The sequence below is a fragment of the Harpia harpyja genome, chromosome W, assembly GCF_026419915.1.
Source record: "Harpia harpyja isolate bHarHar1 chromosome W, bHarHar1 primary haplotype, whole genome shotgun sequence".
NCBI lineage: Eukaryota > Metazoa > Chordata > Aves > Accipitriformes > Accipitridae > Harpia > Harpia harpyja.
In genome coordinates this window covers 17,786,760-17,803,884 of record NC_068968.1, presented here as the reverse complement: position 1 = coordinate 17,803,884, position 17,125 = coordinate 17,786,760, and the positions used below count along the sequence as shown (strand labels likewise).

Genomic DNA, 17,125 nt, shown 5'->3' with positions numbered 1-17,125 from the left:
AGCAATGTCGCATGACACGGGCTGGGGAACATCAGGGAAACTACAGGGGCGGTCCCAGCACAGGGCGGGCGGGGCTGCTGGAGAACAATCTGTCCTGTCAAGCATATCCTGTAGAATGCCGAGAATCACCGACGATTGGACAGCAAAAGGATGAGCCCCTGCCCTGGAAGATGACCACCGATGGGCTTTAAAGACTACCACAGGAGTGTGGGTAGAGCAACCAACAACGGTAACCTTGAAGAGAGGAGGATCGGGAAAGAGTACAGGTGGAATTTTAGTGGGTGATGGGGCTCACAAATGGGGAGTCGATATTATTCCGGGAATGTGCACTGAAACAAATGACGCTATACAAGCCACTATAGTTCCCCTCACTGAAATACCAATGTATATTCCTGAAGATACCCCTATGGCCCATTTGGTGTTAGATATGTCAAGGCGACCTACTATTGAATGTACAATGCAACCAGTGTGTGAGGGATGGGGACAGACCATATGTCAAATTAGAGCCCTTTTAGACTCTGGGGCCGATGTTACAGTAATCCCACAAGAAGTTTGGCCAGTGTCATGGCCTCTGGAAGAGACCAGCATCTCAGTAACAGGGGTCGGAGGAAGTCGAGGTACCCAAAAAAGCCTTTTGCCAATTCAAATTCAAATAAAAGGAGAGGACCAATTGACTGTTATCAAACCTTTTATCTTAAAAGGACTTCCTTTACCCCTGTTAGGGAGAGACGCTATGCAAGGCTTGTCGCTGCGCATAGTTTCCGACTCACAGTTGCACACAGATCCACATTTTTATAGGGACCGCTGGCCAATGCCCACCGGCCCTAGCCATGAAGTGGAAAACTGAACAACCGGTGTGGGTTGACCAGTGGCCCCTTCCCCAAGAAAAATTGTCTCAGCTACAGCTATTAGTACAGCGTGAAGTAGAAAACGGACATTTAGTCCCAACCACCAGTCTGTGGAATTGCCCTGTGTTTGTCATCCAAAAGAAGTCAGGTGCCTGGCGTCTTCTACATGATCTCAGAGCGGTCAATGCCATTCTTGAGGACATGGGACCTTTACAACCAGGTTTACCTTGGCCATCCATGTTACCCCAAAACTGGCCTGTTGTAGTGATTGATATAAAAGACTGTTTCTTTTCTATTCCACTCCATCCGGACGATCAACCCAAGTTCGTGATGACGATCCCGATGATCAACAATCAAGAACCAGTGCAACGTTACCATTGGACGGTGTTACCACAGGGGATGAAAAATTCCCCAACTCTGTGTCAGTGGTTTGTTTCTCGCGCGTTGCGTCGGTTTCGGGATACACATCAAAATTGGGTTCTCTGTCATTATATGGATGATATTTTGCTATGCGGGGAGGGAGACATTAACACAACCTTAAAACACTTAGTTCAAACTCTTAAAGAACATGGTCTGGAAATAGCACCTGAAAAAGTACAAACAACTGTTCCAGTGAAATATTTGGGAACACTCATTCAGAAACGAGCAGTCCAGCCTCCAAAATTACAAATTGAACACCAAGTGTCGACCTTACACGACCTACAGGTGTTGGTTGGTAACCTACAGTGGTTAAGACAATTTATTCCCATAACACACAAGGAGTTACAACCCTTGTTAGCAGATTTAGCAGGAACCCCAGATGTCGCAGCTCCTCGCACATTGACAGACACACAAAAGGCTGTGTTACAACAGATAACTACTAAACTAGCTCACAAGAGTCTCAACCGTTATACCCCAGAAATCCCATTAGAATTGCATATAACTATGCAACGAGAAGGAGCAAACAGACTAATATATCAATTCATTGATTCACGGGTATGTCCTTTGTTATGGCTGTATACCAGTTATCCCAAACAAGCTGCACCACAATTTTTAGTAGCATTGGCAGATGCAATCTCTCGAGGACGACGACGAACGCAGCAGTTATCGGGAAGAGATCCTAAATTTATTTCAACATCTGTTAGTCCCCGTAATTTTGAACAATTACTAATGTTTGATATGTGTTTACAAGCGGCCTTAGCAGATTTCATGGGGCAAATTATCCCGGCTAGGGGTGACCCTCTCATTAAGAGTCTATTATCATCAACCTTCAAACCACAAACACCCATTTCAGAGAAACCCCTCCAAGGCCTCACTGTGTTTACAGATGCCTCTGGAACGACTCAACAGGCAGCTATAGCCTGGTTTTTGGACAATCAGTGGCATACCAGAGCTTGGAAAAGCCAAGGATCTGTTCAAACTTTAGAATTACATGCTAACTGCTTTAACGACTTGGCCTACCATCCCTCTAAATATTGTAACAGATAGCGAATATGTGTATAACTTAACACAACGATGTAAACAAAGTTTACCGGGAGGGACTGAACCAGCTCGAGAGCTGTTATCCATATTAGAGAAAAGACAAGAACTTGTATTTTTTGCACATATTACCAGTCATACACAAATACCGGGCGCTTTAACGGGGGGAAATGCTCATGCAGACAAAGCAGCAGGAACCCTCATTCAGACAGCAGGTGTTCCCATTTTACAACAAGCCAAACTTTCTCATGAATTTTTTCATCAGGGAGCTAAAGCACTAGCAAGACAATTCCGACTACCCCTGTCTGATGCTCGAGCAGTGGTCGCTTCTTGCCCACACTGTCGTCAAACTAACTCTTGGACATGGGGAGTTAACCCCCGCGGTCTACGACCGAATCAAATTTGGCAAACAGACATCACAGTCTATGAACCTTTCAAACCCCGGAAGTATTTACATGTTACTATAGATACATGCAGCGGCTATATCTGCCCTACTGCCGAAACTAAAAGTAACGCCACCGCCACCATACGACATTTTTGTCACGCCATCAGTATATTAGGGGTTCCACAAGAAATAAAAACCAATAATGGCCCCAATTATGTTAGTTCTCGAGTTCGCGAATTTTTAAATAAGTGGGGCATCTCACATATAACCGGAATACCCTACAATTCTACAGGACAAGCAATCGTTGAACGAGCCCATCAAACCCTAAAGACGCAGTTAGACCGTCTTAGGGAGGGGGAGAAGGTACCTGTAAGCTATCAAAATGAACTGTTAGCCAAGGCCTGCATGGTAATAAATCATATGCCACGAGGCGACTCAGATCCATCTCAGCATCACACCGCGGCACAGCGACATTTTTCTACCGCATTGCTATCTGACCGTATGCTGGGAGCACCAGTTCGGTATCGAGATCCAATCACGATGGAATGGCAAGGGCCGGTACCCATTTTACAATGGGGGCGAGGATACGCCTGTGTCCAAACAGACTCAGGACCCAGATGGGTACCGGCCAAATGGATCTGACCAGATGTACAAGGAACCAATAAGGATTAACAGCCTACAAAGTGATACCCCCAAAACTGCGAGGAGGACTCTGTTCCATAGGACGATTGAGAGCCTGGGCACCTACAGAAGCACAATTAATCAACGTGACACGTCGAGAAAAAAGAACTGTACAGGTAACGAAATTGGACAGCTCTTGTGACCCCAACGTCCGTTTACCCACTGATTTTTTATACTTGACACTCTCATCGGTTACTCCAGTAGGACCTTGGAGAAACAGAATGAATATTCAAGCTTTAGCCTGTTTTGGTTTTAAAACAAGGAAATGCCACTGCTTGAGCCATCGACGCATTAACAGCGCTTCAAGAAACGACAACAAATCAATTACAAGCACTACTTCCACCCATAGATTTTTCTACTGGCTCAATTTGAGGTAGGATGCAAACAAAACAACACCCTTTTTCCAGAATTTTGTTGTTTAGACTTTACAAACAACACCGAGACGCTGAAAACCATCAGGCAACAAGCCGAGATCATTTGACAACTCCAAGATGCCGAAAAAGTGGTAGGGATTTCAGGTATTCCTGAGGATTGGTTTGGCTGGTTGAAAAAATGGGGTTTCTCCATCATTGGAGGTCTGTGTGTTTTGGCCGTTGTCTGTATGATCATTCCTTGTGCTTTGGCGCTTTTGAAAAGTATGTTAGATAGAATAGTTAAACTATGCACGCTTATGTATTGTACTCACCTATTGCAAGCGAAACTGTTTAGATGAGCTTAGGGAGGGGGAATTGTGGGAGAATTGTGGGAGAACTTGTGGGAGAACGAGGTTAAACTGCGTAAGGCACAACTGTTATTCTCTGTTTGCTAGCACAAGACACTACTGTTCTTTGTTATAAGTTTGCTGAAGTAAGCACAAAAGTAGAACAAGGTCAGGCGTACGTGACTGATAACAGGAGGGCAACGTGACCGAAGACAGGGTGCAAGACAGCATGCAGGTGGAGGAACTATTCGCGTGATCAGAAGACTTTATCCAATTAGACTATTGTTTAAGCGCGTGAACGGCACATGTTAACCAATCAACAAATGGCTTATGCGTGAGTAGATATTAGAAACATATATAACCGAGTGTTGCGCAGTTAATAAACGGAGAAACCGTTTGATCCACAGTATCTGTGTTAGTCCATTTTCTCCCCAGGGCGAGTCCCTGGCGATGCGTCGTTTTCCCTAGATTGTCACAGCGGAGAAAGTGCGGCAATCTCCTTATTCCCTGAATTGATGTATATGGTTACACAGTTTACAGAAGTAGTCTTATGGCAATTCCTGTTGTGAGAAACCCTGCCACCTACTACCACGCCTCCCCAGTTCAGTTTGCTTCTGTCATGAATAAAATCTTTAACTGATCGTTTGGTGTCACCTTAATTTAGCCCAAGGGAATTTCAAATTAGATATGACTCCCTGGTCTGTCCAGTCTGGGTCGTGACAGGGGGGTACAGGGGTGGCTTCTGTGAGAAGATGCCAGAAGCTTCCCCTATGTCCGATAGAGTCAATGCCAGCCAGCTCCAAGACAGACCCGCCGCCAGCCAAGGCCGAGCCAATCAGTGACAGTGATAGTGCCTCTGTGATAACATATTTAAGAAGGAAAAAAAGTTGCAGCAGCACAGAAACTGCAGCCGGAGATAGGAGTGAGAACATGTAAGAGAAACAGCCCCACAGACACCAAGGTCAGTGAAGAAGGAGGGGGAGGAGATGCTCCAGGCACCGGAGCAGAGATTCCCCTGCAGCCCGTAGTGAAGACCGTGGTGAAGACCGTGGTGAAGACCATGGTGAGGCAGGCTGTCCCCCTGCAGCCCATGGAGGTCCACGGTGGAGCAGATATCCACCTGCAGCCCGGGGAGGACCCAACGCTGGAGCAGGTGGATGCGCCCGAAGGAGGCTGTGACCCCGTGGGAAGCCTGCGCTGGAGCAGGCTCCTGGCAGGACCTGTGGATCTGTGGAAAGAGAGGAGCCCATGTTGGAGCAGCTTTTCTGGCAGGACTTGTGATTCCATGGGGGACCCACGCTGGAACAGTGTGCTCCTGAAGGACTGCACGCCGTGGAAGGGATCCATGCTGGAGCAGTTCGTGAAGAACTGCAGCCCGTGGGAAGGACCCATGTTGGAGAAGTTCGTGGAGGACTGTCTCCTGTGGGAGGGACCCCACGCTGGAGCAGGGGAAGAGTGTGATGAGTCCTCCCCCTGAAGAGGATGGAGTGGCAGAGACAACGTGTGATGAACTGATCGTAACCCCCATTCCCTGTCCCCTTGTGACGCTGGGGGGAGTAGGTAGGGAATTCGGGAGTGAAGCTGTGCCCGGGAAGAAGGGAGGGGTGGGGGGAAGGTGTTTTAAGATTTGGTTTTATTTCTCATTACCCTCCTCTGGTTGATTGGCAACAAATTAAGTTAATTTTCCCCAAGTTGAGTCTGTTTTGCCGGTGATGGTAATTGGTTGAGTGATCTCTCCCTGTCCTTATCTCGATCCATGAGCCTTTTGCTATATTTTCTCTCCCCCATCCAGCTGAGGAGGGGAGTGATAGAGTGGCTTTGGTGGGCACCTGGCATCCAGCCAGGGTCAACCTACCACAACTACACAATATATAAACTGACCATATCCTATAGTAATTTAGGCCTGAGGGTGTGGCTATACCACAGGGCAGAATAGTAACATATTAGCTAACATTAAACAGGTTAGCTCAGTGTGAGAGACTGAATTGTTATCTCGAGCTGTTTGTCTCAAAGATTGTTAGGTGTGAGAGACTTCTCAAGCCATTCATCTCAAGAATTGTGGACTGCTTATCTCAAGCCCTTTGTCTCTGAGATCGCCTGTCTAAGCAGGACATTCCTCTGTCCATAAGGACAATTACTAGGCCACTGAGGCATTCAGGAGAGGAAACAGGCTGAAGCCGACAAGCATGTAAGAATGTGGAGGCTACCATTCTCACGGAAACTGTAGTCTTTGAGATAAGATACTGTTTTCTGGTGTTGATCATGCAAAGGTCGTGTGATAGACGAAACCTGCAGCGTGTGAACAGTGCATGAACAATACATATGTGCATACCTCATCGAAATATGCCCTATAAAAAACCGTGGAGACAAGCCATGGTGTGCACCCACCACCGAAGAATTGAAGACTGAGGACCAACGGGATGCCGCTGGATCCATGGTGGTGACTATCCTTGCAACTCTATCCCGACTGCTTGCTTGATTTCTGCCTTTTCTTCCATTCTATCCTATCGCTGCTATTTTCTACTTTTGATACTTTGGATAATAAAAACTCTTTTGGGTATACGGCATTTGACCTCGTTTGTGTCTTAATCTCACTCTTGGGATCATATCGAAACCTTCCCCGACATTGGATCGGGACACTCAGGAATTAAAAGCAATACAAATGTGATAGTATAAAATCTTGTTCATACTGTTCATTCCAATATGCAGGCTTATGTCATCAATGAACAGCGCATGAATCAGACTGACTTTAAATCTATGAAAAAGAACATTTGAAGAAAACTATGTTCCTAACCAGTATATAGTGGTCTGCCAGAAAGCTTCCTGTGATGTACATTAACTGAACTGAGAACACTTCTTCATCTTTTTTACAGAGAAGATGTGTGTGTGTGTGTCCCCTGTGTGTGCGTGTCTTGGATAGGTGCTCAACTTTGCTACTGGTTGAACCTGCAAGCAGGAAAGCAGCAGCCCTGTCTCAGCCTGGGCAGAGACCCTGGGTCCCCAGGCACACTGGGCTGGGCTCCAGCGACCAGGCAGGAGGAAGTCCTAGGCTGGAGCTACTCATGGAGGCGACTGCTCCTAAAATCCCTTACCACTTATTTACAAAAATTAACTGCAGCTTCAAGATTTGAGCCCCCAATGGATGCTGACCACTAGAAGAGTAAATGTTTCTAGGCTTTACTGATATCTGCTGAAACTGGAAATTATCAAGTGCATTGCACAAGATCTCTTCAGATAAATCCACAAAATACCAATGGTACATGTGGAAACAGGTTGCTCTGTCAGCAAGAGACGAGAACTACAGCCAACACCTTTCAACAAAACGTTCATGAGGTAAGAATAACAGAGTTGATATATTAAGAGCCCATCTGGTCTGATATTAAGCTGGAACTAAGAGAAGACATCATATTCTGAGGCATGTTTTGGATTTGTTCCTCTTCTTCCCACTTCCTTAAACCAGAAAAGAAGGAAAAGCATGACATACCCTGCACTTCTTACAGCATTTCTCAATTCCAGTCTTAAAAATGGGTATAGAACATAACATATGTTAACATTCTTACCATGAGATTCCAGTCCAGCTCCTTGTGCCAGGCCATTTTCATAAGACTAAAGAAAGAAATCCACAAACCAGTTACTTTAGAGTGAAATCACTTTTACAGACATTACAATTTATCAGTTTATTAGCAAAATTATTATCAGACCATTCCACCATTTTAATCTAGTTAAATTCTGAATCTATGTCTCAAAAAGCTCTTGGCACAAATCAGTGCTATTTCAATACAGGCAGTTTTTATTACTTTTTTCTTCAATCAAAGGGCATAGAGTTCATTTCAGTTGTGATATATGTTAAAAGTCTGGAATTAGGTAAACATTTCTTTGCCAAAAAGGGAAAATGTGCAGTGTAGATAACCATTTAAAAAGCCCTGCAATTTTGGGGCCTAAAAAGGGAAAATGGATACATAATTCCAAACAAAATTGAAGTGCATAAATGAAATCTGTCTCTAACCCAAAAGATGGTTAATGTACATGAAAGCATAATGTAGGGTACTACTGTATGTACAGTGCTGAAGCACAAGAAATGCTTTAGTATGGAGCAAGAGCCTTTCAAAGTATGGAGCATCAGCCTTTCAAAGTATGGAGCATCAGCCTTTCAAAAACTGAAGACTGGCGGGGCGAGGGGGGGGCAGAAGCAACAACATACTAAGCATACTATTCCTTCAGGAATCAGAACTTCATTTTTTAAAAACTTGCTTTCAATTTTAAATTGAATTTCAAAGAAAAAAGATGAGATTTAATTTAACTTGCAGCAAACGTACACAACCAGTATGATTACTTTGCTAGTACAAACATTACAATGAAAATATAAATACAAAAAGGAATGTACTTTTCATTTTCAACTCATTGAAGTAGGAATAGAAAAGAAACAAATTACTGTAATATTTCTATTTGGATGGATAGACTTTTAGTCATAGTAAAGAACTAAAGCTATTAACTTGAAAATGCATTGAGAAATAACACTTTGGGAATACTTACCATACTTCTTCTAATGTAGTCTACCGCTTTTTTTGTATCCATGCCTGACCAGTTATCGAGCATGTAGCAGATGCAGGAAGCACAGTACACAAACCTCATATCATTCTCACTTCCTTCCAGCACAGCACAGAAACTGAAAGAAAGGTTTCTTTCATTATACATTTTATAGCCTATTACATTAGAAAATATGAAAAGCATTTTAGGAATTGCATTATTTTTCCTTTTAAAATAAGTTAGTTACTTCTATTTATAGTATTCACATGAATGTAACCTAAACCTACATTAGATTTTCTTTTCAGAATATGTGATTCTAACCAAGCTAAGCAAAATGAATACAACTATTAACATTTAGGGGCTTGGATAACCTTATTTCCAGTAATGTCATGACACTGGTCTTTATTTATCCAAATATGTTAATGTTTACATTCTTTCACGTATCACAGTATACACTGATGTATGCGTTACCATTGTAGAATTTACTATTCTTAGCAGAATTCTTTTCCTCCCTAGAAATCTTCATAGCTCACATGGCTTTCCTGCCCAACTTTAGGATCAGATTCCCATGTATGTATAAATGTAATTGTTATCATTACAATTTCTAATACAAATGGTGAAAATTACTTGCAATCCATTTTTTTGTTTCTAATGGTTAGATTCTTTCCAAACTCTGAAAAGATTTTAAAGTTGTTATATCTAGATTATCTAGATACAATCTGGTGTTCTCTCAGAGACCCTTAAAAAGATGACTGATGCTGTGATTTGCTTCCTGATAAGCCTCCATTTGGTTCAAAGAGCTAGTTAGAATATTTTTACATAGGACAGTCTTTCAAGCACCACTGTGACACTCCCCCTTTGACCCTGGGATTCAGGTATGTACTCCATCTTGTTGCATACAAAAGCCTCCAACGCCTACTGGGAGATAGTTTCATCTCTCCTAACCTCAAGGTTGCCAGCTCCTGCTCTCTGCAGCTCAAACGGGGATCCACTCCATTACTCTTTGGATGTAGTAAAGGATATTCTCAGGAACCAGGACACTTAAGATGTGCCAGTGCTGTGGTTTACAACTTCATCCCATCCTTAGGTAACAAGTTCCTTGTATGTTATCCAGATACTTCAAATTACATTAAACCAAGGTGTGGTGGGTTGACCCTGGCTAGATGCCAGGTGCCCACCAAAGCTACTCTATCACTCCCCCTCCTCAGCTGGACAGGGGAGAGAAAATATAACAAAAGGCTCATGGGTCGAGGTAAAGACAGGGAGACAACTCAGCAATTACCATCACGGGCAAAACAGACTCGACTTGGGGAAAAAAATTAATTTAATTTATTACCAATCAATTACCTTCCCCCCACCCCTCCCTTCTTCCCAGGCTTAACTTTACTCCAGATTTTTCTACTTCCTCCCCCCGAGCGGTGCAGGGGGATGGGGAATGGCAGTTGCAGTCAATTCATCACATGTTGTCTCTGCCGCTTCATCCTCCTCAGGGGCAGGACTCCTCACACTCTTCCCCTGCTCCAGCATGGGGTCCCACCCATGGGAGACAGTCTTCCATGAACTTCTCCAACGTGGGTCCTTCCCATGGGCTGCAGTTCTTCACGAACTGCTCCAGCATGGGTCCCTTCCACGGCGTGCAGTCCTTCAGGAGCACACTGCTCCAGCATGGGTCCCCCACGGGGTCACAAGTCCTGCCAGAAAACCTGCTCCAGCATGGGCTCCTCTCTCCACAGATCTGCAGGTCCTGCCAGGAGCCTGCTCCAGTGCGGGCTCTCCACGGGGTCACAGCCACCTTTGGGCGCATCCACCTGCTCCGGCGTGGGCTCCCCCACAGGCTGCAGGTGGATATCTGCTCCACCATGGACCTCCATGGGCTGCAGGGGGACAGCCTGCCTCACCATGGTCTTCACCACGGTCTTCACCACGGGCTGCAGGGGAATCTCTGCTCTGGCGCCTGGAGCATCTCCTCCCCCTCCTTCTTCACTGACCTTGGTGTCTGTGGGCTTGTTTCTCTCACATATTCTCACTTCTCTCTCCAGCTGCAGGTTTTTTTCCCCTTCTTAAATATGTTATCCCAGAGGCGCTACCACCATCGCTGATTGGCTCACCCCTGGCCAGTGGCGGGTCCGTCTTGGAGCCAGCTGGCATTGGCTCTGTCGGACATAGGGGAAGCTTCTGGCATCTTCTCACAAAATCCACCCCTGTAGCTCCCCCACTACCAAACCTTGCCATGCAAACCCAATACACAAGGTAAAGTAGAAATGCAAATATACACATTTATTCATGACATTTAAAAAGAGACAATATAATTACATTTTTTTTAGTTAATAGAAGATATGGGTGAAGAAATAAAAAGTAAGTCTAGTATACTTATAGTAGGGTAACACCAGAAAAGTTTCTCTTTCCCTCATTCAGCTCGCTTGCTGTTTCCATCTGGACAAGATGTTAGGTCAGGTTCCAGCCTTTGTGCATCCTTCCCCTTTGGTGCAGTAAAAGTTGTTTTAATAGGTATGAAAATGTCTGTCATACTAGAAGTTGACTTCCGCTCAAGTAGCAATTCTACCCCAGAGAGGTGCAAAGCACTCTCCTTTCCCTCTGGTGGCTAGCTGGCACTCTTAGCAGGGAATACAAAATACAGGATCAAGTATAAGAGGTATCAGTCTGTACATTAAAACCATACATGATACAAACATGTAGAACAGGTTAACTGTGTGCAGTTTATCATTGTAATCGGGCATGATGACAAGCAACCGCTTCAAGGTGCTAGTGGGTTTGGAGCAACTCATCCCTAACTCCTTCCTCTTGAATAAACTTTAACAACAAAAATGGTACAACATATAATAGGAATGCATACAGCAGTGGTAAAAGCACCCCCATATGCTAGAAGATGCTGCAAATGGAAGTAGACCAACAAATCCATGTATACATACATTAGAATTTAGCCCATTAAGGTCAGTCTGTTGCTGTAAGTAACAGGAAATTGTAGATCATATAGTTCATATTTGCTACTTACATTTAGAACATTCTAGAGGGGGGAGGTGTTTGGTTTTGGGTTGTTTTTTTTTAAAAACCTACACATGTAACACTGCATTTTAATAGTTATGCTCCATTTAAAAAAAAAGTTTTAATTATAGGAGACTTCTAGGCAATACAAAGCCATTTGACCAAAACAAAGGCTTTCATAGCTGGTAAATGGGGACAGCAATTTCATTATGAAGTGAAACATAATTTCTTCAGGAATAAGATTTCTGTAGTTATGCATTTCTTAAAGTACTCTTTAAAAAATTATATTCAGTAAAATCTAAGTACACAGCTGTAAGCAAACATCATCATTCTTCAGTATGAAAGCAACTCTGGACATGAAGTGCTCTTTGGTCCTGTAAACTAGCATGTTGTTCTATTGCTTATCCCCACCAAAATATTTTCTGATAGAAAGAAAATATTATACAACTATTTTCATAAAAGTATGTATTATGTTCAATTCTACACTTGGGTTTTCTATTAACCTTCCAGAGAGTTGTAAGATATTTTATATCTTTTACCTTCCATCCTCCAGCTGGAGAGCTCTCAGTCCTGCCAGTAAGGCATCTTTATTTACTCGACTTAAATCATCTCCAAGAATAACCAGACATGAAAGACCTGTGTAAGTCATTGCTATGTGCCCACTATCATAGGGATGAGACATACCAGGACCCTTAAGGGAAAAAAGAAAGAAAGAAAGAAAAAAACCCACATCATAAGAACTTATATTACAATCACATATTCATTTTTTTATTATTAAAGGGATAAGCAAAGTTCATTTTCCTTCACTAATTATGGCTAGACTGAACACATCCCACTCAACTTTTCTGGATGAAACTAAATTACTGCACAGCTCTGCTACACTTGTAAACAGCTCGTCAGTAGGAAGCTTTGGAACAGGACTATGCCAACACTGATATTCATGCAAGAGTCAAGCAAAAAGAATCAAATGTGCTGAGCCATATCTAAGTTTATTGTGACATACTACTGGGCATTAGTTCCCTGGCAGCCAGGGGAACTCTCTGTTAAATAGCCATACCTCTACAGGTTCCTTTTGCAAAAATTTTAGAACTTAATGATCTACAAGTAGAAAGTAGTGTGAGGGATTATTGGTAATCTCTCCATCAGTTGAAGGGAAAACAAATTAGCTCCTCATCTACTTTCATCTATATTATAAAAAAATAATCAGAGTTTAAACAAACTATTTGTATAACAAATAAAGTCAACTAGGAAGCTAAAATGAGAGTTAAATGTTGACTAGTTACATGGTACAAAACCAAAAAGGAGGGAGATTGATACAGCTGTCCTAAAATTATTATTTTTCCTTGTGATATTTTATAGGTACATCCTGGACTGTACCAATGCATGACAACACAAACCACATGTAACAAGATGACTTTGGATACTTAGGATGGTACTGAGGATGGATCAACTTGGAACAACTGGAAGATGACTTTTTTTTCTCTTAAAGAGGATAAAAGAGCTATTTCTGTACTGAGCAGCAAAGACAGACAAGTTTTTAAAGCACATTTTACTAGGATTATGTCAATTGTCATTTTTATTTTGCAATTCATATTAAAAACACATGCAAAAAGCAGTACAAAAAAAAGTTAAATGAGATTATGTTATGGGTACACAGTATTTTTCAGGCCAAATCATGCTTGTTTCCCAAGCCAGAAAACGTTATTTTAAATAAGAAGCTAGGATAAAAATACCTATTGCCCACTGTTCTCACACTAGGGAATCACATTGCGGTAGGCAGGCACAAAACAAGGTGAAAGTGGCTGCAACAGCACTGAAAAGGCTCTAGCTACACAACAGAGGAGGGGAACAGGGGAGTGCTGAGAGCCACCCCTCCTCTCCCTCATTTCTGGCCCCAGGGTCTCTGTCAAGAAGTGGGGCAAAAACTTCAGCAGTCATAGCTGGCTCCCACTCCTGTCCCTGAGCCAGTGCTCCCATCACTCTCTCTTCCCCTGCATGCTCCCCGGTCCCAGACACACTTCCCCATGGGGCACCCCATAGATGGAGGACAACTGCATACTCAAATGGATTGGAGAACTATTGCAGTTGTGAAACAAGTTTTTCTTGGGTGGATGACAGGCTCTAATCTCTGAAGGAACAACTTGGCCTATCATACCATAATTTTATTATAAGCAGCTTAACCCTTGTGATGTATCAATACATTTGAAATGTAGATTTTTCACTCTAAAGATCCATATAGAGAGAGTGATACAAACTTGCTCTGTCACAGAAAAGTCTTCAGTTTCATGTAATCAATTAATTTACTTTTAAACAAAGCAAGTCTCTCCTGAAAATCCAAATTTGAACCAATTCTGGCTCTAAAAGGATTCTCAGTGTCCCAGCTCAGTAGCTAAAAATTCTTCTCACATATTTTGTCAAATGAAATACATGACACACATTAGCAGATGAAAAAAATCTGGAAAGGTTCTTCGATATTTAGTACCAACCACCTACAAAAAGTCACATCAGCAACTATGAAGAAAACTAAGTTTCCAAACACAGAATCATACAATGGTTTGGGTCAGAAGGGACCTTTAAAGATTATCTAGGTCCAACTTAGATGATCACTAGATCAGGTTGCTCAAAGCCCCATCCAACCTGACCTTGAACACTTCCAGGGATGGGGTATCCACAACTTCTCTGAGCAACCTGTTCCAGTGTCCCACCACCCTCATCGTAAAAAATGTCTTCCTTATGTCCAATCTAAATCTACTCTCTGTCAATTTAAAACCATTGCTCCTTGTCCTGTCACTACAGTCCCTGGTAAAAAGTCTTTCTCCATCTTTCTTATAAGCCCCCTTTAAGTACTGAAAGGCCACAATAAGGTCTTTTCCTTTCTTCTGCTTTTTGCTTCTGAGCTTCTTCAAGACAAAGACATTTTCTTGAGCATTTTTTCTGAATTCTTTCTCCTTCAAGATTTCTTCTTTTTCTTGATGCTCTGGGGACCCCCAGAGCTAGATGCAGTACTCCAGGTGGGGTCTCACAAGAGCAGAGTAGATATAGTGAAACAGTTCAATTTTAATTTTGAAAATTCTATTTATTTCCAGAGGAAGATTAAATTTACTAAGCAAATGAGAATCACACTAAGGAAATTCAGGCTTGAGTTTTTAAAACCATGGTTACAGAAATTCTATCCAAATGTCAACTACTATGAAGGCGCTTGGATATTCAATAAATTTTCTAAGGCATCTGTAAATCTCAAAAGAATATTCCCCTTTAAGTGGCAATTTTTCACACTGTGTCAACACAAAGTAACTGAAAATTCCTGCTTTCTCTAAATTGTACTTTTCTATATACACACACATCCATATTGTCTGCAAAGCTTTGGTAGCCTACAAACATATTAAAATAACTGGGTCTTTATTTTTTGTGTGAATGCAGGTATTTCTTTTACACTGTTATTTGCTGCAATAAAAACAGATTACAGAAGTGTTAGAAGCACATATACTGTATGCTCATGATACAAAATAACAGCCCCCCCAACAAACAGTATCAATCCCTACAGTATCTAGACAATGTACAAATTTTATCTCCTCTTTCTTTTCCATGCAAACATTTCAACATGTGTGGGTAGCATACTGTTTTTCCAAATACAGGATTTCAGCAACCCCTGAGGTGTATAAAACTTTGTGCTCCACCCTACTAGCAAACTATAAAATATTTCAATAAAATTAAACACAGAAGATTCAGAATCAAGTATGAGATCATATAAACAAATTATTACAAAGCATACTCACAAAGGCCGAGATGAAGTTTCACATGTAAACTTACTCTAGGGTTTTGGGAGTTTTTGAGGGCCTAACAGATCTTTGTTTACCATACATGCTTTTTTCTTTTTTTTTAATGTAAAACAAATATAATTTGTTCAAATTTTAAGTGCACTAGAATTCAATTTATCTCCTAGTCTGCTCTAGGCTCCATGGAATTATTTCAAGCTTGTCATGATACAACTCATCACATACTATGTTTTACCTACACATAACAATATATACTTCACATGCTAATTCAACTAACACACCTGGGCCCGAATAACAGGATTTCTTTGAGGGGACATCATTTAGAAGAACTAGATATTCCAGACAAAAAAAGAAAAAATTTACCTTTTTTTGCATATAAAGAGGTAAAAAATTAAATGGGAAGTCATTAAATTTGTAGAAACTGGTCCTGTGACAATTTTATGCCACAAAGTAGAAGTTAAATATTTTTTCCGAAAGGAAAAGATTACAAGAAGTTTTAAAGGTTTTGTAAGATAGTTGCTAATGCTTCCAAAATTTGTATGGATGGGAGAAAGTCTTTTGTGATTAAAGTAAGACTAATCAATGGCTCCATTACACGTATGTATACCCTTGTATTGAGCTAGATAACCTTGAGCAGGGCTTAGGTTTTTGGAGGGTTTGGTTTTTTAATATTTAAAATATTTTTCAAAATTATCTAACAACATTCCTTCCCTTTACTAAACTATAGAAAAAATGATCATATGCACTTGAAGAAGGACTTCATTTTTTTTTTTCCTAAAGTAACTTTAAATTTCAAACTTACATAAGCGAAGATGAACCCTCCTCAGAAGCTCCCAACTGCTTTTTCTGGCATAGGTCTTTGAATTCTTGAAAGAAAAGAAAAAAAAAAAAAACACCACCCCAAAAAAAAGAAAATAAAACTCAACAAAAAAAGAAAAAGCCCTCTTCAGGAATATCTAGAAACATAGTACATTCCAACTGCAAAATTCTATTTTTGTACCCTTGAGACTACAGAAGTGAATGTTTAAGGTAAAAATAATCTCATCTCCCCCCAATAAAATGTTTTCAAGTACAAAAGTGCACTTTTTTTTCTGTATGGAAATGAAATGCAAGAAAAATACCTGAACTACAAGATTGCTGACTTTTAAGTTTCTTGACTTATGTTGGATATCAAAGGCGTTTAAGCATTATGTGTATTTAATAGAAAAACCCATTGTTAAACCACCTCTGCTATGTAGGACAAAGTAATTCAGACACAGCGTAAAAGTCTACTCTGAATTTATCAAAGACACCATAGTCAAAGCAACTGATTTTAAATGGGCACCTTCGTGCTTGGTTAAAATAAGCTGCTGATTAAGTTCTGTACTATGAATAAAGCTACTTCTGGTTAAATTGATCTATTTCCGCTTCATAGACATTGCAGACCAAAGGAATAGCAGCAACAAGTAATCCAATTGTCAGGCTAGTCATAAAAACCAAACCAAAAAAAAACCAAGACGCTGCTGCCATCATCTCAAACCATGAGCTTCATGGGCCAATGACACACAGGTAACCAAAATTATTTTAAGACAGACACCAGTTAAAATCTCAAAAATGAAGAACAAGAACGGTGTTAAACTGCCTATGTATTGTGAAACATTTAGACTAAACACCCACAGGAAATGAATGTGACCCACTAAGGTTATGTCTAAATTAAGGAGAAATGCAGTGCAACAGGAATCTGTCTGGAGAGCAGAACAATTAGTGC

The 17,125-nt window shown here is 41.5% G+C and overlaps 1 protein-coding gene across 1 annotated transcript in view; it reads right to left on the bottom strand.

Moving 5' to 3' along the window:
- LOC128136230 (geranylgeranyl transferase type-1 subunit beta-like) overlaps positions 1–17,125 on the bottom strand; it is an 81,210-nt gene that overhangs the window by 18,187 nt on the left and 45,898 nt on the right. Inside the window, 3 exon segments of the mRNA XM_052775463.1 lie at positions 7,633–7,678; positions 8,606–8,738; positions 12,142–12,293. Of these exon segments, the coding sequence (XP_052631423.1) occupies positions 7,633–7,678; positions 8,606–8,738; positions 12,142–12,293 (331 nt within the window).